At 41.3% G+C, this 27158-nt stretch overlaps 1 protein-coding gene across 1 annotated transcript; it reads left to right on the top strand.

Annotated features, from left to right (window-relative positions):
* The first annotated feature begins 83 nt into the window (after nt 1–83).
* LOC127584575 (broad substrate specificity ATP-binding cassette transporter ABCG2-like) lies at nt 84–25434 on the top strand. The gene is given in 15 exon segments (XM_052041349.1): nt 84–120; nt 2328–2532; nt 5580–5639; nt 5736–5853; nt 7812–7967; nt 9312–9469; nt 11022–11173; nt 12686–12820; nt 16232–16416; nt 17834–17979; nt 18434–18440; nt 19784–19927; nt 20024–20113; nt 21896–21948; nt 25287–25434. Coding segments are annotated over 15 exon segments (1794 nt in total).
* The last annotated feature ends 1724 nt before the right edge of the window (nt 25435–27158 follow it).

Below are 27158 nucleotides of genomic sequence, written 5' to 3'. Positions count from 1 at the left end.
TACTCTACTCCCTATACACTCATGACTGTGTGTCCAGATTCTGCTCTGACTCCATCTACAGGTTTGCAGATGACGCCACCGTAATGGACCGTATCTCAAATAATGACGTGTCAGACTACAGTAAGGAGGTAGGGAGCCTAGTGACATGGTGTCATGACAACAATCTTTCCCTCAATGTCAGCAAAAAGAGCTGGTCATTGACTAGGAATCGGGGTGGAGCACACAACACTGTATGTATCAATGGTGCTGAGGTGGAGATGGTTGCAAGCTTCAAGTTCCTAGGTGTAAACATCACCAATAGCTTGTCCTGGTCCAACCACACAGATGCAATGGCCAAGAAAGTGCACCAGTGCCTCTACTTCCTCAGGAGGCTAAGGAAATTTGACATGTCCTCATTGACCCTCACCAATTTTTATAGCTGCACCATAGAAAGCATCCTATTTGGAGGCAACATGGCTTAGTATGGCAACTGCTCTGCCCAACACAAGAAACTGCAGAGAGTTGTGGACACAGATCAGCAGGTCATGAAAACCAGCCTCCCTTCCATGGACTCTGTCTACACTTCTCGCTGCCTCAGTAAAGTAGCCAGCATAATCAAAGACCCCACCCACCCTGGACATTCTCTCTTCTCCCATCTCCCAATGGGCAGAAGACATAAAAGCCTGAAAGCACGTACCACCAGACTCAAGGACAGCTTCTATCCTGATGCTGTAAGACTATTGAATGGACCTCTTATACCTCAAAATCTACCTCATCATGGCCTTGCACCTTATTGTCTCCCTGCACTGCACTTTCTCTGTAACCTTAACACTTTATTCTGCATTCTGTTATTGCTTTTCTCTTGTACTACCTCAGTGCACTGTTGTAATGAAATGATCTGTATGGATGGCATGCAAAACAAAATTTATCACTGTACCTCTGTACATGTGACAATAATAAACCAATTACCAACCTGGGTCGCTGGAGCTGTGAGACAGCGATCTAGTAGTTGCTGTCTCTGCTGTCCAAACCACATTTCCGATAGTCTAAGGCTTACAGCTGCAAATCAAGTCAGAATCCAGGGCAATCACAAATCAGCTAACACAGTGACCACTCTTCAAAAAGTACTTAACCAATTGTAAAAGGCTTCGGGTTTGTCAAGCTTGTGAAAGGTGATATGAAGATGCCAAATGTTACCATGTAGAGCAAGTTCATAGATCCCTCAAGGTTGCCACACAAGTTGATAGGGTGGTTAAGAAGGCATGTGGCGTGTTGGCCTTCATCAGTTGGGGGACTGAGTTCAAGAGCAGCGAGGTGATGTTGCAGGTCTATAAAACTCTGGTTAGATCGCACTTGGAGTATTGTGTTCAGTTCTGGTCACCTCACTTTAGGAAGGATGTAGAAGCTTTAGAAAGAGTGCAGAGGAGAGTTACCAGGTTTGCTACCTGGATTGGAGAGCATGTCTTATGAGGATAGATTGAGCAAGCTAAGGCTTTTCTCTTTGGAGCAAAGGAGGATGAGAGGTGACCTGATAGAGGTGTATGAGATGATAAGAGGCATAGATCGAGTGGACAGTCAGAGACTTTATCTAAGGGCGGAAATGGCTAACACGAGGGGGCATAATTTTAAGGTGATTGGAGGGAAGTACAGGGGGATATTGGGTGCGAGGAACGCACTGCCAGGTGTGCTGGTGGAGGCAGATACATTCGGGACATTTAAGAGACTCTTAGATAGGTACATGGATGATAGAAAAATGGAGGGGTATGTGGGAGGGAAGGGTTAGATTGATTTTAGAGTAGGTTAAAAGGTCAGCACAACATCGTGGGCCGAAGGGCCTGCACTGTGCTGTAATGTTCTATGGTCTAAGTTCCAAGTGTGCATCCAGAGTACTCACTGCATGTAAATGGAAACAAGTCCTTCCCAAAGGTAAAACCGTCTCGCCAGGTTCCCTTACCCTGGAAAGGAAACGTACTGGTTAATTTGGAATCTAAAATCTCACAAAACCACCAGCAAATTATTTCTTTGTTAGACAGCTATCTGTTGAGGTCCGTTGAGACACTACAAGTCAGTGAAACCGAGAAGCTCTCTCTGGGGGCGGGGAATAATGGAACTGGGGTGTTGCGGTAAATTCAATCGCTCCGTGAGACAAGAAAGTGACAATGAGAAGGGATTTGCAACAAACAGCTTGATGCATGATCACTTGCCGTACCCCTGTTACTGACCGGCCATAAACCCTGCCGTCTGCTGAAATTAAAATGACTGTAAATTCTTACCTGGAAAAGGTAGGCTGTACTTTACAACCAGAGACACGCCTGGTAATCTCCGATGATTTATTGTGTGACTTGCAGATAAGGACTTCGCCTTTATTCAGTTTGGTGCTGAAGGGAATACAGGTCTCAAGATGGAATCTCCGGCGCAGAGTGGGGATGGGAAAGACTCCCGTTTGCACCGCTCTGGTCCAGTTCTAACTTTTGATAACATCCGATACGCGGTGAATGCAGCGACGACTTCCTACTTGAGGAGAAAGGAGAAAGAAGTTCTGCGCGGTGTCAGGTACAGACGCTGCAGATTGGCTTCGGGGTAGAGCCGAGAGTCCGCAGTCTGTGTGCGGGCGCCTTGGGTCAGTCTGATCCCCGTTAGCGCTCCGGATCTTGCAGCCGTAATGTCGGTGACATGTCGGTCACCAGTGGTTGATGTGCAAAGCCGAGACCGAGTTGTGTCGCCTGCAGCTGAAGTTAGGGGCGCTCAGTTTGGGGGAAAACTCTCCTCTTCTTGGTAAACCGATTTCCAAGCAAATTGACTTGATCAGCCTCCCCCATCCTCCCCGAAACTCCTTTCTAAACATCCTGCTAAACTTTTACTTGGATTGTTTTTGTCACAGCTTCTGCGCCGCCCCTCCCGTGGTGGAGTTGCTGTCTCCTGGCGTGTCCCTGTTGTGTTTGCACGTTCTCCCCCGACCCAGTGAGCTCCCTCCCATTTCCTCCCTCCCCCACCATCCCACCACCAAATGTGGGGGTTGGTAGGTTAATTGTTGGCTGTGAATTGCCCTTCATGTGCAGGGGAGGAATAGAACCTGGGGGGAGTTCACAGCAATTTGGGAAGAACACATTGGGATTAGTGTAGGATTTGTGTGAATGAGTGGTTGATACTTGATGAACCAGACTATCTGTTTCTGTGTGACTAACTCTCCGAGCCAATCACACAACCTCATAAAATCTTTGGGACTTCATCTTCACTCTCTGGGCCCTCGATGGCTGGAAGCCTTTCTGTCACAACCTTTCTGGTCTTTCCATTTTATCACCCTGTAATATGTTATTGAAAGGGACACGAGACACAAGGAGCTTTCAAGAATTTGTCTTTCTATTTCCTCCTTTTGTCAGGAAGTACCCGTGAATTAGTGCTGAAACATACCCCCAGTAAAGCCTCAACATCTTCCCTTCAGTGAGGAGTCCCTAGTGCACACAGTGTTCCACCTGACAGCACATCAAGGGTTTATACATCCTTGCTGATGTTCCTCCCCCGACCTTTTTATTCTGGCTTCCGCCCTCTTCATTTCCAGTCCTGATAAGGGCCTCGACCCGAAACGTCAACTATATTTCCCTCCATAGATGCTGCCTGACCTGTTGGGTTCCTCCAGCATTTTGTGTGTGTTGCTCCAGATTCCAGCGGCTGCAGAACCTCTTGTGTCACCCTCTCAGGTTTTATGTTTATACCACTTGTGATGAAGCCCAGAACTTAATGACGTTTTTTTAAACAACGTTACCAACCCATCAGTGTGTGGCCTTGTCTGTCCCAATCCCTCCTCCCTCCCACAGCTTCAAGCCCACTGCACACAAAGCAATCACTGCTGGTAGACAATGAACAGATAACGTGGCTTCATACTGACTGGTATCATTCCAACTGTCTCTATCTCTATCTTACCCATTGTTATTATCTTATCAATATTATATTGCTCTTCCTCCTACTTGAGAAGTGGCAGCAGAGTGGTGAAGCTGCGGAACTAGAATGTTAGAAGCCTGGACAATTAATGTGAGCTCAAATACCAACATAGCTGCTGAGGATTTTAAATAGATCTCAAATTAAAAAGCTGGTATCAAAGAGGTGATATAAAATTCCCAGACTGTCATTAGAAACTTATATAGTTTGCTAAAGGGTAAGAAATCTTATTGTCTGACCCAAAGTCAATGTGGTTGACTCTGAAATGGCCCAGTAAGCCCCTCTGTTCAGAGGCTTGTTCCAGTTTACCCAGTTACCAGCATCTTGAGTAATTATTTTGACACTTGAATAATGACTGGATATTTCCAGTCATCATGCTGGAAGAACTCGGTAGTCCAGGCAGCATCCGTGGAGAAAAACAGGCGGTCAACGTTTCGGGTCAGGAGCCATCTAGATAAGATATAAGATATTTATCTATTAGTCTCACGTACATCGAAACACACAGTGAAATGCGTCTTTTGCGTTACTGAGAATGCTGGAGGCAGCCCGCAAGTGTCGCCACACTTTCAGCGCCAACGTAGCATGCCCATAACTCCTAACCTGTACGTCTTTTTGGAATGTGGGAGGAAACCGGAGCACCTGAAGGAAACCCACGCAGACACACAGGGAGAACGTACAAAATCTTTACAGACAGTGGCCGGAATTGAGCCCAGGTCGCTGGCGCTGTAATAGCATTACACTAACTGCTATACTACCATGCCGCCCTAGGGTCCTGACCCAAAACATGGACCGCCTGCTTTTCTCCACGGATGCTGCCTGGCCTGCTGAGTTCCTCCAGCATGACAGTGTTTTTCATCTAGGTTCCAGCATCTGCAGCCCTTTGTTTCTCCAGTATTTCCAGTCATCTCCTGACTAAGGGTAAAAATCTGATGACCGATGGAATGAAGTACATTGACCTCTAGGTCACCTGAGGTGCGTTAATAGCTGCAACTCTAAGTAGATCCAAAGGTTGCAGTAGTTAGGGGTCTTTCACCCATAATTTGGTTTATAATGTGATAGTTTTCAGATATGAAAACCAAGGAGTGTGTTTGATAATCAAAACACTGCAGATGCTGGAAATTTGAAACAAAAATAGAATAAGTTGCAAACACTCAGCAGGTCAGGCAGCGTTTGTGGAGGAGAAACAATCAATGGACCTTTCCTTCGAACTGGAAAAGGGAGAAAAACAAGTTAGTTTTCAGTAGGAGAAGGTGGGAAGGATGTGTGTCACAAAGGGAATATCTCTGATAGGGTGAGTCCAAATGGTTTAATGGGACACTAAACTCTGTGTAGTGTGTAGTAAGTGGGACATGTCCACAGACCAGACTATAGAAGTAGAATAAGTAAAACTGAACCAACATCACGACAGGTGGAAACAGCCAGTTCTGATAAAGATGGAGAGAAAGGATGAAGTTAGAGAATCTAAAGGTAGAGAATTTGTCGCTGAGCCCAGGAGGCTGCAACATGCCCAGGTGGAAGATGAGGTGTTGCACCTTAAGCTTGCGTTGAGCCTTGTTGTGACACTGCAGGAGGCCACAGACAGAAAGGTCAGAGTGGGAATGGGATGGCGAGTTAAAGTGGAGTGTGTTTGTTGGATGTCATTGAAAATGTATCTCTCGTTTCAGTGGAATAATGAAACCTGGCTTGAACGCTATCCTTGGACCCACAGGAAGCGGAAAGACATCGTGAGTCACACAACAGTAACCACGCACATCACAGTTGCTACTAATTACCTGGATGTTCCTTCTGGTTTAAAGACTGTCTTTCCTTTCTTTCACTAGGCTTCTAGATGTGTTGGCAAGCCGGAAGGATCCCAAAGGGTTCAAATCAGGCCAGGTTCTACTGAATGGGCAAGTGTTGAGTGCCAACTTTAACCTGCAGTCTGCCTATGTGGTGCAGGTGAGAGTTACATTGCAGTGTGGTGGATGATTTGGGTTAACATCATGATAGTTCCTTAGCTTGTTCATTAATGAATTTTCTTTCCAATTAAAACTCACATCAGGCTCCAAACCATTAATAAGAATTTAGTGCAGTGCATTCTAATTTGAAGTTAAGGACTGTACCTTGACATGGATTCTTTAAATGAAGGAAACAACTTTGATCCATTTGGTCACAAATTCCAGTTGACTAAACCCTGACATCTTCCCATTACAGTATCCAGCTATTCTCAAATGACCTCAGCTGACATTCCTCACAGCTCTCAGTCCATATGAAGGTTACTGATCATTTAAAACATCCCTTGTTGTGGACCTACCACACACCAGGAGGCTGACTGCTTGGGATCTACACATTTAGCTCTTGACCCTTACAAAAGAGCACCCCATGTGAAAATAATCACTGTGTCGTGTATGTCTGTTAACTGCTAAGGAAAGTGTTACTTTAATTGGTGCATTGTTACTTTAATTGGTGCATTGTTACTACCTTAAGAAACTGAGTCATGCAATTATATCTGGTTAAGTTCAGTTGAAAACCCAATTCCACTATAAACATACCAGAATCAGATTTATTATCACTGACTTATATTTGTTGTTTTGCAGCAGCAGTACGGTGCAAAGACATAAAATTACAATAAATTACAAAAATAAACAAATAGTGCAAAAGAAAAGAATAACGAGGTAGTGTTCATGGACTGTTCAGAAATCTGATGGCAGAGGGGAAGAAGCTGTTTCTGAATTGTTGAGTGTGGGTTGTCAGGCTCCTGTACCCCCTCCCTGATGGTAGTAACAAGGGTAGTATGTTTCTCCACTGTCCAGTTCTGAGTGAGTTAAGTGATACCACAACATAGCACCATAAGAAACCTGAATACAACACCCAATAAGAAAAGTAAGAAAGTAAATTAATATGGTGCCTTTAGTCGAGCAAAATATCCCAAGGTGCTTCCCAGAATCATTCTCAAATATCATGTGATGCTTAGCCATGCGAGTTAAGGCAGATGGTCAAATAACAGGTTCAAGGAGGAGGAAGAGGTGGAGAGTTTGTTGGAAGTTGCCCAATGTTGGGCAAGAGCTTTCATCATGAGGGTGGGGAATAACTGATGCCAGAAGGTGATGATAAGAACGTGAGAAATAGGAGCAGGCTTACGGCCCCTTGCACCTGTTCACCTTCTGGTAAGATCACCACCTCCAATCCACTTTCCTGCCTAATGCCAATGAAGATTCTGGAGGAGGATCCAAGAATCACCTGTGAGCAGAGCTCTCTGGAAAGGACATCACTTCTACAATCACTGCTCACTTCAGTAACAGTCATTTTCTACTGTATCCACTCCCAATATATCCATGCTCAAAGAAACTGTGCCTTCCCAAAGGCACAACACTGACGTTCAGATTGTCTAATATTTCAGCATCAGCAGCTATTACAGGGACATGTTGTGCAAAGATTTGAAGTAGCAACATCTGGCTTACAGAGAAGTCCCCAATACCAGTCTAAAGGCTTCCCCTACCTCCTAATGGGAGAGGGGAGGGGGTGGGTGGGGGCTGATGTTCAATCTTTGATAATAGCATGGATGAGAGCTATTTCAACAGTATGGTCACCAATTGCAACATTTAATTTTACTGAAGTCAACATGACACTGAAGTTATTTAAGAAGGAACACAAGGGGAGCAGGACTAGGCCCACCTGACCCCTCAAACCTGCCCTGTCAGTCAGTAGGACCATGGCTGATCTACACTGGCCTCAACTCCTCTCTGTGCCAGTTCCCTAAACAGCTGAGATCGGGGACTGTGGGTTTCTGTCCAGAGGGAGGACCTAAAAATGGCTTTGCTCATCCAGGACAACATGTTGAATTAAAAGTGCCTTTCAATTTTACAATGTCTACAACATTTCAACAATGTATAAATCATTGCTTTCCTCAATAACAGGATGATATGCTGAGGAGAACGTTAACTGTCAGGGAAAACCTGGAGTTTTCTGCCAATCTTCGGCTCTCCAGCAAAGAACATACATTTGAGCAGAAGAAACAAAAGGTGAACCAAATCATTGAAGAGCTTGGATTGCAAGACTGCATTGATACCAGGGTATGTTGAAGTGGATGGGCTCTACATCACCAAAGCAGGTGATCTGGTCCATTAGATCCATGCTCCACACAATCCTCCTACCACTCTTCGTCTCACTGTCTTCGTCTCACCGTCTTCGTCTCACCCTCTCAACATGCTTCCATTCCCTTCTCCCTCATGTCTGTCTGTAGCTTTGAGTGTAACTGCTTTTTACCTGAACCACTTCCTATGACATGAATTTCACATTCCGCCTTTACTGGAATAAACCTTACGCTTTGTAAACCTGGGTTCTCCCCCATTTGCTCTCATTTTGATTGATGATCCACTGCAGGTTTCTGCTGATGGATAACAATTCTGACCTGTCTGTCTCTAGCCTTCTCCACTGCCATAGTGAGGCCTAACATTGAGTGGAAAAACATATTATCTTCATTCTGGGCACTTTGCAGCCCTCTGGAATGAACATTGAATTCTCAAACTTCTGGTGAATTGTTCTCTTATCATTTCCCATTATCATAGTTATGTTCCCTTCTCACTTCATTTGTTTAAAATGCCTCCCCATTGGTCAGTACTCATGTTCCTTATCACCTGATCAGTCTTAATCTGTCTCCATGTAGTCATTTGCCCTGCACCTCACTCCTAACCCCAGCTCTCCTTTGAAAACTGTAAATACTCGCCCTCCCCTCTCCAGTTCTGAGGAAGAGCCCCTGACCTGAAACATTAACTGGTTTCTCTTTCCATAGATGCTGCTTGACTGGCTGAGTTCTACCATCATTCCTGGTTTTGCTTCTTCTGATGGACAGATGTCTTTTCAGTTCTATAATCTGCTGCTAGACTCACATTAATGAGATGCCAATCATTTAGATTGAATTAGGGTGATGTTCTGACTAATAGCACTGCACTGTTAATCCTTCCTTAGATAGGGGTATTACTGCCAATGTCAGCATTCATCGCCCATCCCTAATTGCCCTTGAGTTGCCTTTCCTTCCAGGTGGTGGAAGAGTGGGGCTGAAGGAACATTGGCAGGTTGCTAACACAAGGGAAGCTGTAAGATGGAGACAAAAGAAGGAGATGTTAGTTCAGGTATGGACAGTAAACTCTGCTTAAAGTTACTTTCTACTTAATACACTTAACTGAGAGCCTAGTCAAGAGATAGAATGGAGGTTCCAACCACCTGGGAGCTGCAAGGGTAAGAAGGCTGCCTTCATTTTCACTGAGGTTATCTGTTGAATGTGTTGGTTGCAATGTGCTGGTTGACAACAGCTTGAGGGTGCCTGGACTGAGCAGATTGTCATCAGTGATATGTGAGGGATGCTTCCGTGAGTTTTGATTCTTTATTTGGAACTAAGAATCTCGTTGTCATGTCAGATTGGCACGGACCTCATGCGGGGCGTCTCTGGCGGAGAACAGAAGCGCTGCAGCATTGGAATGGAATTGATCACCTCACCATCTCTGCTCTTCCTAGACTAGCCGACTACAGGACTGGACGCACACCTGGCCAGTTCCGTCATGCGTACATTTCACATGTGAGTCTCCCTGTGGCTTCCACAGCTCCTCTCTCAGGCAGAAAGAAGAAAAAACTTGCATTCTTCACAAACTGCAAGCTTTACAAATTGGGTAATGGAGGCAGATTTCCTTTTTGAAAGGGTTTCCCCCAAGTGCTCTGGTTTCTTTGTACAGCCCAAAGACGTGCAGGTTGGTAATTTACTTGTGTGAGTGGTCGGATCTAGGGGGAGTTGATGGGAATGTGGGAAGAATAACATGGAGTAGAGTGAATAGGTGGTTGATGGTCAACACAGACTTGGTGGGCCAAAGGGCCTGATTCCACGCTGTAGGACTTTAGGACATCAGAAATTGGATAAGTTTTTAATACAATGCAGTAATTTCATGGTCACCAATACTATTATTAGATTTTATTCCCAATTTATTTATTGGAAATTAAATTCCCTCAGCACTGCACTGAAGTAACAGCCCCAATTTTGATGCAAGCCTTGGAAGTGGGGCAAACACTTTGGATTCACAAATGAGAGTGGATTACTTGCACACAATGTGTAAAAGTTACATAATTAATTCCTTCCCTCTCTGGCTAGCATGTAAAGTGACCAATGGATTAATGCTATTAAATATTCTCAAGGATTTCTCAAGAGTAACAGCTTTCAAAATTTGAACAATTTTTTTTCACTCTGCGTTTTGTGATTCATATTTCCAACCAGGATTCAAACAGGAGGAAGCACTTTAAAATCTAGAGTACTGCTATTACCATGCAAAATGCACCAAGTAAAACTAGAGTGGCAACCTCAATTAGATCATTGCATTAAATCCATCTTTTAACATCTGTTTGAATCACTGCACAGTGAAAAAACAAAGGAAGGAACAGATTTGTTTTGAAATAATTGCTGTTGGGTGGATTTATATAGGCCTCACAGGGATATTCATCTTATGCCCATTGGATGTCCCAGTGCCCGTATTTCTCTTCTGAAATATCTTAGGCATTTTACTGAACAAGGCTTTGCTTTTGTGTCCATTAAACCAGCAATGGGTGAAGCATCTCAATCCATCAACTTTGCAATTCCATCCACTCAATATTTAATTTTATGACATTGATGAGTGAAGGAAACATTATGTAGAGGTCCCAAACCAGCAATAACTATCTTGATAAGGAAGGGACATTTAACAATGGGACATTCATCAACAGATGTAAGGGAAATTACCGTCTAAAAGTTTAATACGTATTACACAATAGCATTGTTTCATTCACCCCAATTGGCTTGGATACCTATTTGAATGAACTATTGTCAGAATCTCAAGACAACTCAAGTTACAGTTTGGCCAGCTGTTGTTTCATACATACGCCAATGATGGACTTACCTGAAGCCTTCTTCTCGCTTTATCATAATCATTTAAAGAACATATCCGTATGCATTCAAAGTTTTTAACTTGAAACACTATCTCTCCCTCTCCCTCTCCCTCCCCCCTCTCTCTCTCCCTCTCCATCTCTCGTTCCCCAGATGCTACCTGACCTGCTGTGTACTTCCAACATTTTCTGTTCTTATTTCAGACTTGGTTTTGTGATTTTAGGTTATCCAGAAATGGGAGGAGCATTGTATTTTCAATCCACCAGCCTTGTTATTCCATCTACAAAATGTTTGATTACATAACCTTAATGCACAAGGGAGAAATCGTATATCAAGGTCTAGGTGGAGAAACCATCAACTACTTTAAAGATCTTGGTAAGAAAGAGACTCTTAATGCTGGGCTCTATTTAATATATTAAGGCTGATCCAACTGTACCACTCCATTCATTGCATTATTATTTGTACACTCCAGGGTCAATCAGCCTTCCAGATCTTCCCTCCCAGACTAGTCCAACAACGTTTCTCCATGTCCCTCATTATCCCCTTTCAACCTTTCATATTAACTAGTGATGGCCACCAGTCAGTTCAAGATATTTCTGCTCAGGGTCATTCCATCCAGTTTATCCTTTCAATCAGTGTATTCATACTGAGCAAGTAGCAGAAACTGACATATAAAAGGAGGGTCAATGTTGGACACACGTTGACCAATGGATCCTGTCTGCTCCTAATCTATTCCTGTCTGGTTTCAATTCATTCATAAAACACTGAATATTGAGAAATTAATTATGATGATTGACTTGTCAGGTTGCCCGGATGTTCATTGATTTCCTTGGGTTGTTCTTAGTGTTAATTGGTTATTCACAGATTGGTTACCTCTTGAGCTTCACTCAGTGTGCAAGGTGGGGATTCAGAGAGTAAGTCTGAGGGACTAAATTTCAAAGAAAATGAGGCCAGTTGAAGAATTGGTTATCCAAAGCATTGAAGCCTGACACCTCTCTCAGTTATCAGGACCCCTGCACCAAGCCAACTACAAAACCAAAACAAGGAACAATTTCAGCCTCATGTCTCTAAATTCATTCATGGTTGATTATATTTCCAATTTTCTTTGTTTTCATTAGGCATAGAAAGAGCTAAATATCTCGCCATTTAATTGAGGACCAAACAAAGGACATGTCCCTACACTGTCCCTGAGTCAAAAGCAGGATGGATGGCCAATTCCTTTAACTAGTTCTAAAACCCTTTCTCTCAGCCTTTGCACTCTTCCATTTCTTCAATCAGAATTTCAGGAATGTAATTTCTTGTCAAATTTCTCAGAAATTCACCCTTTTTCCTGATTTGCTCTCACTCTTCTCCTGAAATATTGGACTGGGTCAATTCCACAAGTGCCCATCCCCACCAATATACATTTTTAGAAATCTATCTGTTCACTGAACAAACCATACTTTACTGAATTGTCAGCCAGTTTTATCCTTGTGGTTATGGTACAACTAAGGGTCTTTCCAGTGCACTTCAGGTTGTGGAAAAGGGTCAGCCACATTGCTGTGGTCTGGAGTCACACATAGAGCAGTCAATGTGAGGATGGCGGATTTATCTCCTTGTCGGACACCTGGGGCTTTACAGTGATCCAGTAATTTTGAGGTCACTGTTACAAAGACTACACTTTATGAAGTTCATGATTTTTTAATTAGTTGAATTCCATAGCTGCAATGGTGAGACTGAACTCCTGCTTCTGGTCCTTGGATTATTAGTCTGGTAGTTTAACCACTGCACCACCATTGTAATCCAAGCAAGACGTGCGGACCTGTGGAATGGGGAGATGTCCTGCCAGCTTTATGTAAATATCCATTTTGCTGCTGGTGATAACACTTGCAAATTGTTCATTCCCAGGTTATGAATGCAAGCCTCATAACGACCACTCACGATTCTTCTTGGATGTCATTAATGGAGTAGTTCCATCCTGCCGTGAAAACCCCAGTCCAGGTATTTCTGATCGCCAAGATTTACTGATTAAATTTCATGCAGGTAACATGGTGCCTAATCTAACAATAAAATGTGGGTTACAGGAGGGAAAGTAACCCTGGGTAAGAGGTGAATGTTGTGTTCTGTACTCACCAGCAAGAGAGAAGGGTAACGCTGAATTACTGCTTAAAATCTCCTGCATTGCAGGAAACAAACTGGTAAAGCACCAGCTTTAGAATGTTATCTAGGAGTATTTTGTTGCAAAGTATCAGATACCTGGTGTAACATATGTGGTTCATGTTATATTGGGGATGCACCCCTTTATGGATTCCGGTATGGGATCAACTACTGTCCATATACATTACAACAATATTTAGGGAGAAACTTTCAGAAGGACTGTCTCTCTTTCTTCTTTCTCTCTAGTGTAGAAACTGCCAGCTGATCTTCAGGAGCAGGCACACACAAAACATCTCTCTCAATCTCTCCCTGTAAGTTGTTTTGTTTGATAAAGCTCTGGAAGTCCTTGCTCCAGTAATTTAGATACTTGCTCTGGTATAACCTCAGAGTGAATTAGTGAAAGTCAGAATAAATCATTCACCAGCTGATTGTTTATCACTCATATTTGCACTTTGAAAGTGCCAACTCTCAAGTTTTGATCTTCTAATCAAAGCATTACTTCTGTTGACAATTTGCTTGGATTCCTTTTTACAATAAAACTCTGATAAACCACTAACCGATTATTTGGAAATCCTGCTGGTTCAGCATCGGCTCACTGGGTATCCTGGTTCCCTCACTCCCTGGGGTCCCCCTTCTCATGGGGCCCAGGTTCCTGTGCCCTCTTGAAGCTCCCCTAGTTTTGTTTCCTGCACTCCCTTGAAACTTACCAGGTTCACTGGAAAATGTATTATTCTACTGTGTAACATCGAAAAGAAAAGTGAATTAAAAGTGTTTTGGAGCATTAATAGAATAATATTCGATAGTCGGGAAAATCTGCTTGTCCAGAATGTGCCTGATTCACAGAGCTCTACTGTACTAACAAAGCCTTTTCTCTCTCCCACTCCAGTCCTTCCCTCTGATACTCTTGACTAACAGGCAGACTGAAGAGTATTGCTGCTTTAGTTACCCATCAGGAGATCTGTCAGCAGCATATTGAGTGGCACAGGACTTTTCTTTACCAGAACTGCTCCTGGAAAAGCAAGGAGAATTCCAGTCCTCTCTTCTCCACTACACGCACTCTTGCTAAAACCCTCTTTCCGACCACTATTGTATGCATGGAACACAAGAGATTGAGACCATCTCTTTGCTGCCTCCCCCTGCTTTTGTACCTAGTGTGATGAGTCTCCTCACAGTTTTGTACTTGTCCCAGGCCTGACCTTCAATCTCCCTTATATCTGCTGTTGTTGTTCAAAAGACCCATCTCCTGCCCCTATTGACATCATTTCCATTACTAACAATTGCCCTTCCTTTTCACATTAGTTGGTATTAATAATGCTTCTTTATCCCTGGATCCTGTCCATTTCCTTTGGTTGTCAACTCTGCATCTATCCTGCCAAGCTTTGCAAGAGTTTTGCATGGTTCAATGACATTACCTTTCGTTTCACTAAATTCAGCCATGTAGGCCCCAGAATGCTTAATTGTGCCTCATGGAACAAACCTGCCATCCCAGGGGTCAATATGGTGAACTTTCACTGCACTCCCTCAATCACAAGGATATCCATCCTTAGGCAGGGAGACAGTCTCATACATAATATTCCAGATGTGGACTTACCGGATCACATATAATTATGGGGTCTTATATAATTGGAGCAAATGTCACTACTCTGGTACTCAAATTCTCTTCCAATAAAGGCCAACATATCATTTTTCCTAATTGCTTGCTGTACCTGCATGTTAACTTTCAACAAATCACTTACTCAGCCACCCAGCTCCCATTGAACACCAACACCTTCAAAGCTCCCACCATTTAAAACATTCTCTGCCTTTCTATTTTTTCCTCCAGGCTGAATGACCTTGCATTTTTCCATATTATATTCCATTTACCATGTCCTTGCTCATTCACTTATGTATCTATAACCCCATGAAGCTTCTCTCCTTCTAGCTCACAGGCCGCCAGCTTTGAATAATCAACAAACTTGGATATATTGCACTTGATCTCTTATCCAAATCATTGACATAGATTGTGAACAACTGGGGCCCCTGCCTTGATCCTTGTGGCACCTCACCTGTCCTAAACCAAAAATGACTAATTTATTCCTGTATTCCATTTTCTGTCTGTTAACCAATCCTCAATCCACTCCAGTATATTACCTTCAATATTGTTTCATAATTTCTTGTGAGGCTCCTTGTTGAAGGTCTTCTGAAAGCCCAAATACGCCTCATGAACTGGTTCTCTCTTGCCAATTCTGCTAGTTACTACCTCAAAAAACATTGTGAAACATGTTGTCCTGCACATAATTCTATGTTCACTCTTCCAATCATATTATTATTTTCCATGAGCCCAGCTACAATGTCCTTATTAATAGATTTCTGCATTTTCTCTTCCACTGATATCAGGCTAACTAGTCCATAGTTCCCTGCTTTCTCTCTCTCTCCTTTATTAAATAGTGGGGTTGCATTTGCTACCTACCAATCAATAAAAATCTGTGCAAGTTTGGAAGACAATTACCAATGAAGACATGATCTCCATTGCCACCTTCTTTAAAACCTTTAGGAATCAGGTCATCGTCTCAGGGATTCATTACCTTTAGGCCAAATAACTTTTCCAACACTAATTCTTTACTTAATGATGATTCTTTCGAGCTTCTCATTCACTCTAAATGTTGTTCTGCACTATTTGCAGGAGGTTTTAAATATTTGTTTAATCCCTCTGTCATTTTCTTGTTCCCCCATTAATCTTAGCTAATTTTTTATTAACATATTTATAGAAACTATCAGTCTGCCATTATGTTTCTTGCCAATGTACTCTTGTATCTCCCTTTCTTTTTCTTTAACTGTACCTTCATCCTCCTTTGTTTTACTCTGAATTACCCGATTCTCAGTCTTACTGCTCTTTTGTCAACATTGTATATCTTTTCCATTGTTCTAATACTAACCTTAACTAACTTTTGATAGCCACTTTTCCTGTTGTGTCTTTTTTGGTTTAATGGAATATAAGTATATATTATTTGTATTAATTCTTAAACTAATAAGTATATATTTGTATTAATTCTTATTAGGCATCGCTTGTTTACTGTCATAACTTTTAATGTATTTTCCCAATCGACCATAGCCAAGGTACTCAGACCTATTCAGGTTTAAGGCTCTAGATTCAGATTGAACCAAGTCATGTTTCAGATCAATGAAATCTCATCAGAAATGTTCTTTTAAACTTGGAGGCAGTGGTCAAAAAGAAGTTGTTGATATAAATAATTCACTGTCGATGAGTCAGTGTGGTGTTTGAATATTGAAACCTGGTATTCTTAAACTTCGTTAAAGAAGATGCAATCACTTCCTGCGTCACTGTGGATCCCAGTGAGGATAAGAATCTCTTGGCCCATCATTTCCAACAATCTGCTTTATATCAGAAAATCAACAAGGAAGTGAAGGATTTGTCTGTGCCTGATAACTCAGGAGTCTCAATCAGAGTAAAATCTTCATATCCAACTCCTTTTTGGTATCAGGTATATACACATATCTTGTATTTTTGTTTGTTGAATGTAATATTAAATGCAGTGGGGAATGTAACAGAAACATTGCAACCACATTGGGCCTGCTTTGCTTTGGCTGAATATTCTGTTTTAATGTTTATGTGATTCTAGATTCAGCCTTTATGTTGCTAATCTCCAAGGCAGCACTGGATTTTTTTTATTTTCCAGTAAGCCAGCAACCTGAAATTACTATAATTACATATTACTCTTCCTGCATTATTCAATTCAGAAAGATTTCATTGTAAAGGGTATACAAAGTGTTTTGGATGTTCTAGCCATTAAGGGTGCAGAATGAATTAGAAGTCTTTCTTCCAACTTTATAGTTTTGTCCTCCCCCAGGATGGTGCTGGGACTCTCTGCTTCACCCTTGAGTGGAGGTCCACCCTATCCACATCCAACACAAGCTCCTCTGCCAATTCTTACATCGGCAAATCCCACTCCACTCACTTACCCCAAAACGTGTTGCTGGAGGAACCCTTATGTGTCCTCTCAATGCCTGACCATTGAGGGTATGTTTCTAAGCTACTCTGCTTCCTTTTCCAGTGCATCAATGATTATATCACTTTTACTTCTTGCTCTAACCCTGAGCTAGAACATTTCATCAAATTAGGTGCTAAAACTGACCTTTTCCCTCATCGTCACATAGTCCATCTCTGACTCTTCCCTGCCTTTCTTCAACTTCTCGACCTCCATTTATGGAGACAGGCTAGCATCCAATAACTGCAATAAGCCCAACAGACTTCTTAACACTTTTCCCCCACCCTGCTTCGAGGTGACTTTATCTCAACTGTTTTCAATGGGGAAAGAATTTTAAATAAACTCATTGCAGGAAACTAAGGATCTGATGCCTTTCCTTGTGACACAACACGATTATATTTTCTATGGAAGTCAAATCTCTGCCTAATGGAGTGGGGTGGTAAGATACTTAGGGAGGTGAGGAGGGGTGAGTATTAGTTTATTATTATCACATGTACCAAGATACAGTGAAAAGTTTTTTTTTGCAAACCATCCAGACAGATCATGCCATACGTAATTATATTAAAAGAAAACAGAATGCAGAATATAGTGTTGCAGTTACAGAAAAAGTAAAGTGCAGGTAGACAAATAAAGTGCAATGAAGTGTAAACAATTAAAGTGAGACAGAGGAGGGGGCGGTTGCGGTTATAGTCATCTCTTGTGTTAGCTCATCAAGTGAAGGTATTGAAATCACTGGGGAATTAAGTATAATATTGCAAAGACGTAATTGTTGAGTTACTGATAATAGTGGACTTCCAGCAAGTCCTTATGAGTCCGTTCACCTCTGCTTTGAAAAACTATGGTTTTTAATTATTTTGACACTTAAACCTTCCATGTTACTCTTTTCACAATTTGAAACTCTGGTGTTTACAAGCCTAATTCATTTATCAGACACGAAAATGCGTGTGGCTACTATCGGACTTCAGCGTACTTCCTGTCCAAGGTTTTGATTGACCTGATACCCAATCGTATTGTTCCAATTCTTACTTTTTCATCTATATCCTACTATCTGATGGGTATGTATTGTAGCTCCTCTTTAACAGAGTTTATATACTGCCTATTATTAAATTATGTTACAACTTTCACATACATAATATTCCAACTGAAGACTTTAGCTATAGGCAGGGAATTTTTGAAAATGGGGATAAAGTTATGAAATCAATTAGATTGCTATAACTGGTACATCACTTCAGTTATATCAATGGAAGATGTTTAGAAATGTTCATTATGCAATAATGGAAACCTGAGATAAACGTAATCGGGTTTTCTAATTAAGGAATTGAGATTGGATCAGGACATTATTGGACCCTTTGATATTCCATGCTCCTTGATATATTAAAGAATTATAGCACTCTCATATTTTAGAATATCAGAAATTATTGTATAGCCAATTAGTTACTTCTGATGTGCAGTGGTGTGGGTGAACATGGTGACCATTTTGCACACAGGATTCCAGAGTGATTGGGCATCACAGCAAAGTGGTTAAATTACTGGACTAGTAATCCAGAGATCTGGCAACATGAATTAAAATTATCTAAATTATATGTACTAAAAGAAATGCTTATTATGAATTTACTGGATTTCTGCAGAAACATATCTAGTTTATTAATGTCCTTTAGGGATGAAAATCTCCCAGTTTAGTCTATGTGTGAGTCCAGACCCTGAGCAATGTGTTGACATTTAACAAGCCTCTAAAATGGCCTAACAAGTGATTCATTTCCCCAGCTGTTTCAACCTTATTCACACAGATTCAAATAGCTCAAAAAGACAGCTCATCATCACCTTCTCTAGGAAATTAATTACTGGCCTTGCAATGACATCTACCTTCCATTTTAAAAAAATCAAGTGACTGATCAGACGGTGTTGCCTTTGACAGCTTTTCGGTTCAATTACTGCAATTACTTTGTCACCACTAGACAGTCCAATGTTAAAGCAATTTGACTAATGGTTTGATCTAAAACTGTGATTGTTATTGCTTCAATATTCACAAGAAATTACTTACAGTGGGAGAATTCGATGTTCATCCTGTTAGGCTGCAAGGTCCCAAGACGGAAAATGAGGTGTTGTTCCTCCAGTTTCTGTTTGGACTTCTTTGGGCAGTGGAGGAGGCCGAGGACTGACATATCTGTGAGGGAGTGGGAGGGGGAGTTGAAGTGACTGGCAACAGGGGGATGCAGATCGCGGTTATGGACGGAACGTAGGTGTTCTACTGTAAACCAACCTGCCCCCCCCCCCCCAACCATTGCCTCTTCTTTTCTTCCCTTTCCTAGCCTCTCTTTCTTTTTTCTCCTCGCCAATATTTTTTTCTCTCTCTCCTTTTCCTCTCCTCCCCTCCCCCCATGCTGCCTGCCCCCATGGCTTTGATCCATCCCACAATGGATCTGCTCTCCCCTCCTCCCCCGCACCTGCCTATCACTATCTCTTACCTGCATCTACCTATCGCCACCTTGTGCCCACCCTGCCTCCCCTTTTACGTCCACCTATCACTGCTCTGCTTTTCCCCTCTATATACTGGGCTTCCCTTTTTCCTATCTTCAGTCCTGAAGAAGGGTTCTGACCTGAGATGTTGACCGTCTGCTTTTCCCCATGGATGCTGCCTGGCCTGCTGAGTTCTTCCAGCATCTTGTTGTTTTTTCATCTGGATTCCAGCATCTGCAGTCCTTTGTTTCTCACTTAGAGATAAGATTTTGTCAATAGCTTCACCAAAATAACCTTACAGTATTGCATCTGTAATAAAATTATTGATATATCCATTTGAAATAGTTTATTAAAATAATTACTAGCACTGTAGCCTGCACTTACAATCCCTATGTTTTCAACACAGAAAAAAACATGTTTTTTTCTGTTCTACCTGACCCTCAGCCTCAGTAGTTTGGCAGCCATGAGTTTGGCTTTTTTAGTCAGCGCAAGTGTCAGCACCTTTGCAACAGCCAATGCTCTGATCGCCATCACATATGTCTTCATGATGGTAAGGACCTGTATGAGATCTATTTCTCTGTAACAGCCAGTGGTTCCCTCCTCAGCTATCTGGAATCACTGAACTATGGTCCTCCTTCTTTTGTAGGTTTTTGGAGGCTTTCTGGTGAACTTAAATGAAATGTTACAGTGGCTGTCTTGGTTGAAGTGGATAAGTATATTCCGATATGGTTTGAATGTAAGAAACGTTTCTTTCTAAACTTTTATTTGTGAAAAAAAATTAGAATACATTTATCTATATCAGGACTTTATAAAAAGCATTACTCTGGGTATTGGCTTGGTTTACTGATCCCATGGTCCTTCATACATCCAACTATCAATCTCCAACTAAATGTCTGGAGACACCAGACGTTTTTGTAGAAGTATTCTGGGTGGGCTGCAGGTAAATAGGATGCATTAAAATTCCAAGCCAGAGCAAGTGGGGATGCTTAGTCAGAGGCTGAAGCATGTTCAGGTAGCTAGGGGACAAGAGTTGACTATGGGTGGACTGACCCAAAGCAGTACTCTCCAGAGTACTGAGTACAAAGAGTACTGAGAAAGTCTTCAAAACACTAAGGGAAGGTCATCCATTGTTAAGACTCGGAGCACACTGATGAAGTCAGCTGGGGCAGAGTTGGAGTCTAGCAATAGACATCAGGACTACAAGATAAAAAGAGAAAGTTGAGGGGCAAAGACAATTTAATATTTCCTGCTAATAACCAAATGCCTGGCTATAATTCTGGAAAACCTGATCAAAGCAAGGGACACAATAACAGCCTGTCCCCAGCACAAATTTCAGGACAACATGTTGGGAGTTATATTTGCTTTCTAGAAGGGCACTGGATTGATCAGAGGCTTGAAATTAAAACTGTCATGACAGAAGATTGGAAACCTATGCTGAAGCCCTACCTCTGACCACAGAGAACTGACAACATCGGCCAAGGTGGCACTGTAACACGAGGTTGAATTTGTTTTTTCAATCGGAAGAACAACCAATGGTGTCCCCGCCAACTATTCCCCATCTTACAGTTCACCTCTTCCCTTCCCACTATCCAGGGATCCAGACAGTATTTCCAGATGAAGCATGATTATTTGTACTTCTTCCAATCTTGCCTGCTGCATTCAGTGTGGTGTCCTCTACACTGGAGAAACCAAATGCAAATTAGTTGATCACTTTGCAGAACATCTGTGTTCAGTCAGCAGAAGTGACCTGATCTTCCTGTTGCCTGCCTCCTGAATCCTCTGTACCACTCTGGCCAATCTGTATGTGGCTTCCAACACTGTTACAATGAGCAACACAAGCTTGAGGAACTCCATCTTCAGTCTGCACACATTGCAGCCTTTCAAACTTGGTATTGAATTCTCCTTCTTTAGACAACCTGCTTTCTCTGTCAGAACTGTCTATTACTGTTGTAAGTCATCCATTCATGATTTTGGCCCAGATTTTCTCTCTCCATAGTACATCCCGACTTGCCGGGCATGTTCACCCAGCAAGTGTAATCACCCACTGATTGCCTTCATTGACCAATTTGACTGGATGATTGATCCCCACGGCAGCCCTGGCCTCACCCTTGCCATCCCTCCCACCATCCTCTCCACATCTCATAACTACCTTTCTTATGTCTCTTTCCCAGTACTGACAAAGGTTATTTTACCTGAAATGTTAACTGTTCCCGTTTTCACAGATGCTACCTGACCTGCTGAGTGTACTCAGCATTTTTTGTTTGTATTTCAGATTTCTAGTAACTGCAGGTTTTTTTTATATGTTCAATTGTGTTCCTAATTGGGAGAGATAAATTATAAGAGCAATAGCTCAAATAACGTTTCTCACTGAGCCAGATATAGATCAAATACCATAGAGATCCTCCCTATACTGTAGAAAAGGCTATTAAACTTTAGTTTTAAAACTGTTTCATAACTCAAATACACCCAAATAGGTCATGTTTGGACAACTATTTTACCTTTTCGCGTTTTTTGACAGGCACTGATAATCAATGAACTAAAAGGACAAATATTTTACATGAAGTCAACAGTGTAAGTATATATATTTTAACTAATTTAAGCAATATTCTTAATTTTTAAAAATGAATGATCATTTATAGCTGTCCAATAGGCAGTAGGCAGAAAATGGGAATCTAGTTGTGGAAAGCTTCACTTCATATTTTAAAAGTAAATGTAATGGGGAGTGCTGTTGGACATGTAGTTCCAACATTTGTACTCATATCGTCTGTACATGTGAATTTTAATCTTGTGGGGCGTTTGTTTCAGAAGTGACGAGTTGCAAAGCAAAATGATTTAGAAATTCATTCACAGAAGTAATTTTCAGATGCATGGCATTGAAAAAGATTGCCATTTTGAGTGGAAAATGATTGCAACCATTTCTTATCATGCCAGTTTGGTAATTCAACCAGAAACTTCTGCTTGCAATGCACACTTGAACCAATTACTTGATTTTTGCATCAATGACAGTTGGGCAATGTCATTTCTTCATTAGAGCTTTGCTCTAGGAATTGGGTCACATTGTCCCAAGCAGTGACCATTGTTGATCATGGTTCTCAGTGACCTACAGTAGTATCAGTTAAATGGAGCATCCTGGAGGAGGCCACAGCCCAGCCCTGGATTCTGACCCTTTAGTTTGAACTTAACTGTATTCCTTAGCCCTCTACTCCCTCAAAACTGGTCTGCTGATGAACTACTTACACTGATCCTCAGTCTCACCGCATTTTTCATGCACTCCAAAATGGATTGACATAGATGGTGATGACCCTTTAGCACAGTGAAGATGAATTTCTGGGCCAAAGTGTTTTTCAATTATTGTGATTTATTTCTTTGATTACCCAATGATGGAAGCTGTGTTAGAAATGTGTGTTTATATTTGCTGTGTGATTTAAAATTCAAGTAATTAAATCGAGAAAAAAAGAAAAATTTACTATTAGTAATTGTGACAATGAAACCATTGGTTTAAAACAAAATGCTGCTTTACCAGTGTCCTTCAGGGAAGGAAATCTTGCAACCTTCTCCAGTAAGGTTTAGGTGTGATTCCAAGCCCCCCTCCCTATGTGATTAGCTGCTCAGTTCAATAACTATTACCACAAACAATAACTGCTGGCATTCCTGAACTATGAAGGAAAAAAATAACAATTTACAGTAGCTTCTGAAGGTGTGTTTAAGGCCCAAGAGGTAAAATGGAGTTTCTACAGCTGCAGTAAAGGTTACTCAATTTCCACTGAACCATCCTATATGGTTTCATACCAGCTTCTATGGCATATATCAGTTCATAATATAAATACATAACCCTCCAGCCTTGTTCCATCAGGATTGTTAAAAAGTGCATTTGAGAACTTGCTGCATTCTCCAATGTGACTGTACTCCCAGCATTTATTCCATCAGCATGTTCCTTCTGCTTTCATGCACATAATAAGATTAAAATCTAATCTGATACTTCATTACTGTGCTGAAGGAGTGCTGCACTGCCAGAAATGCCAACTCTCAATTAAGGTGATAAACAGTGGCTTTGTCTGTACTTGAGAGATTCGATGGCATGGTTACAAGGTGGGAGAGTTCTTCCCAGTGATTAATGAATATTTATGTCTCAAAATACAACGAGAGATCACCTACTCATTATGGAGCATGTTGAGCAGAAGTTGCCTGGCACATTTCCAACATTACTGTGCTGTATAAACAAAGTTTAAAACAAAAGTTTTTTTTTAAAGTTTAACTATACTTATCTGGTTAGGCTGCACAGAGTATTGTGTGCAATTCTGGTCACCCCATTTCAGGAAGGATGTGGAGGCTTTGCTGAGGGTGCAGAGGAGGTTTACCAGAAGGCTGCCTGGATTAGAGGGCAATGCCAATAAGGAGAGGTTAGACAAACTTGAGTTGTTTTCTCTGGACCATCGGAGGCTGAGGGGAGATCTGATAGAAGTTTATAAAATTATGAAAGGCACTGATGGAGTAGACAGTCAGAATCTTTTTCCCAGGGAAGAAATGTCAAGAACTGGAGGGCATGCATTTATGATGAGAGGGGGAAAGTTTAAAGGAGATGTGTGGGGCAAGTTTTTTTACACAGAGAGTAGTAGGTGCCTAAAACAGGCTGTCAGGGGTAGAGGTAGAAGCAGACACAATAGTGGTGTTTAAGAGGCTGTTAGATAAACACATGAATGCACAGGGATTGGAGGGATATGGATCATGTGCAGGCAGAAGAGATTAAGGTTAATTCGACATTGTGTTTGGCACAGACATCATGGGCCTGTTCCTGTGCTGTACTATTCTATGTTTATCTGTCTTATACTTAGATGGTGCTTCACTGGGACATCCTCAGGTCATGAAAAACTAAATAAATACAAATCTTTTTAATAAGCGTTTTGTGATTCTGCAGTTCCTATACACCATGATGTACTTGGTTCAGGCCAGATTGGTACCGATAGTTTTGATCTCAATTCTCTGCTTTTATCCCACACCCTCTTTTATAAAGCTGGCTCTATCACTTTTGGAAAGAGTGGATTCTACAGCCTTTCAGTCATTTGTGTGGCAAGTTTTCCTGGATTCATACTTAATTTTATCTCATATTCTGAAGATCCACAAAGTGGATGGCAGGGTTGGAATAATTTCCTGGCAACTCTATTCATTATTTTAAACATCTCAAGCCAATCAAATCTCACTCTCATATCTTGTCAGTATAACCCAATTATCCAATGCAAAAAACAAACTGCTGGAAGAAGCCAACGGGATAGTGGATGTTTTGGGTCAAGACCCTATACATTCTCAGTCTCAATGCAGGGTCTCGACCTGAAACGTCGACCATTCCTCTGTCTCTACAGATGCTGTCTGACCCACTGATTTCCTCCAGCAGTTTGGCCTTTTTTCCTCCAGATTCCAGCATCTGAGGTCTCTTGTAGCTCCAATCCAATCCAGTCCTTCAGTTCAGCCAACTGCTTTGACCATGATGAATGATTGAGATTCTCCATTACATTGTTGCTTATATGGGCATTAACTCCTAGTGCAGCCAGGTCCCAGGTCAAAGGAGTACGTAGCTATACAGTGACCTTTGGCTTAGTTTATATTTCCAATAGACTGGATCAGGAATATGACTTCACTAACATCATGAAATAATGAATTGAATTTACACTTAATGGGGAATTATTCAAAATAAAAACACATTCTTAAAATTCAAGTGATAAACACGTTTGGGGTGTGGACTTCAAATGGAATGTGGCACAACACTTGTAATATTATCAATGGAGATGCTTATTGTTATGGTTGCAGGGCCTTCTCATGGCCCTTATCATTATGGTTAATTGTTTTCCTGTGTCTTACTATTACCCAACCTGTTTATACTTCTCTCACAATGATCTGCACTCTGTATTTTGTAGGTTTCACGGTGAGATCTACATGATTGAGCAAGGTATTGACTACAGCATCTGGGGATTCTGGCAAAATCAAGTTGCCCTTCTCTGTATAATGACAATATTCTTATTTCTGTCATTCATACAGCTTTTGCAAATTGACAAGTGGAAATGAGGTGTTAATTCTGTTCGCTGAGTACTTGGTTGTATATATGGTGTACTTTTAACTCTCTTCACTCACAGAAACGCCAACTTCTACTAGCTGAAAAGAGATTTAGTGGTCATTGATCAAACAGTTGTCACCAATTGCAGCAACCCCATCTGTCAGAATGTGATTTTCTCGTTACTCTTGATGGATGGCTTAACATGGTGGGACTATTGAAAATGTCACTCCTGTATCCACAGTTGCCTTGATTCACAACCTGAACAAACAACTCAGACCCTAAATCTGACCAAGGGACAACACACAAATGTAAACAGACCCTGCAGCTCCCCCCCCCCCGACTCCCTCCACTCCACAACTTCTTCACTCAACAGATGTCAAAACATCCCATATTGTTCTTAAAGTGTTCCTCTGTTAAATACATTATTAACACATCGTAACTTCTTCATGTAGTCTACATAGTCAAAGTTGAACAAGCGCAGTTTATGCCTATATTAATTGGTGCTCTTAGCCAATTATGATATTTTATATAACTATGTTAATGCACTTGGGATCCGAAAAACACCTGCCCATTTTATACATGAACATTTTTCAGTCCTTGCATAAATTTGATGAGAAACTACAGAGGTAATATGCAGAATCGGTAGGATAACTACAGCTGCTATTCTGACAAAGGGTTCCAGACTTGAAACGTTAACTGTTTCTCTTTCCACAGGTGACCTGCTGAGTGTTAACATTACTTTGTTTTTATTTTTTACAGTGTAGTACAGGTAACCACACACTACCTAAAAGCTTCACAGGTCATTAACTTAAAATTAATGAGTGTAATATTTTTCCACCAACCTCCAACATTAAAGCTATTACATTAAATCTTCTGACATCAATAATTTTACAAGCAATTGCGCAGAAACTATGCAAATATCAACATAATGCGATTTCATTCAGCATGGTATAACTCAATACTATGGACTGTGAAACTACCAATATCACCTGCAATTACAGAGGCATTATAAATTTGTTTGGAAATGCAAAATATAATGGAAACAGAAAATGCTGGAAGTACCTAGCAGCTCAGGAAGCATCTGTAGAGATAGAAGCAGAGCTAACATTTCAGGTCAGTGACTTTTCATCAGGCATTCAATGTCATGGTTCTGATGAAAGTCATTTACCTGGGAATATTAAGAGATGAGAGATTGCAGATGCTGGAACCTGGAGCAACAAACAATCTGCTGGAAGAACTCAGCAGGTCAAGCAGAATTTGTGGGGGTGGAATGGATTTGTCAATGTTTTGGGTCGAAACCCTGCATCAGGATCTGGGATACTAACTGTATTTATCTCAATACTGATGCTGCCTGACATACTGATAATTTCCACGTTTGTGTTTTTACCTCAGATTTCCAGCATTTGCAGGTTTTTTTTAGTTTTTGTAAAATGGTACCAATTGCTTTAGCATTTTTTGTTTAATATTTAATATTTCTACAAAGTAACAAAGGGAAATATGTAATGAGATGGGATGTCTTGTGCTTGTTGTGAAAGTCTTTTATTAAGAAAAGCAATCTACTTGATGTAATGCTGTGTGAAAACAATGATCTTCAAGATATAGCAAAGATTGTTGATTTGTTGAGGTACATTGCAGTGGAAAAAGATATCCACAATAACATGAATCCAGTGCAAATTGAGGAGAAAAATGCAACCATGGCAGAGCAATACAGTCAAAAACTATGTCACGTGTGCTT

Source organism: Pristis pectinata, chromosome 30 (assembly GCF_009764475.1).
Source record: "Pristis pectinata isolate sPriPec2 chromosome 30, sPriPec2.1.pri, whole genome shotgun sequence".
Classification (NCBI taxonomy): Eukaryota; Metazoa; Chordata; class Chondrichthyes; order Rhinopristiformes; family Pristidae; genus Pristis; species Pristis pectinata.
Note: the sequence above shows the minus strand (reverse complement) of the source record. Positions and strands in the feature narration are given on the sequence as shown.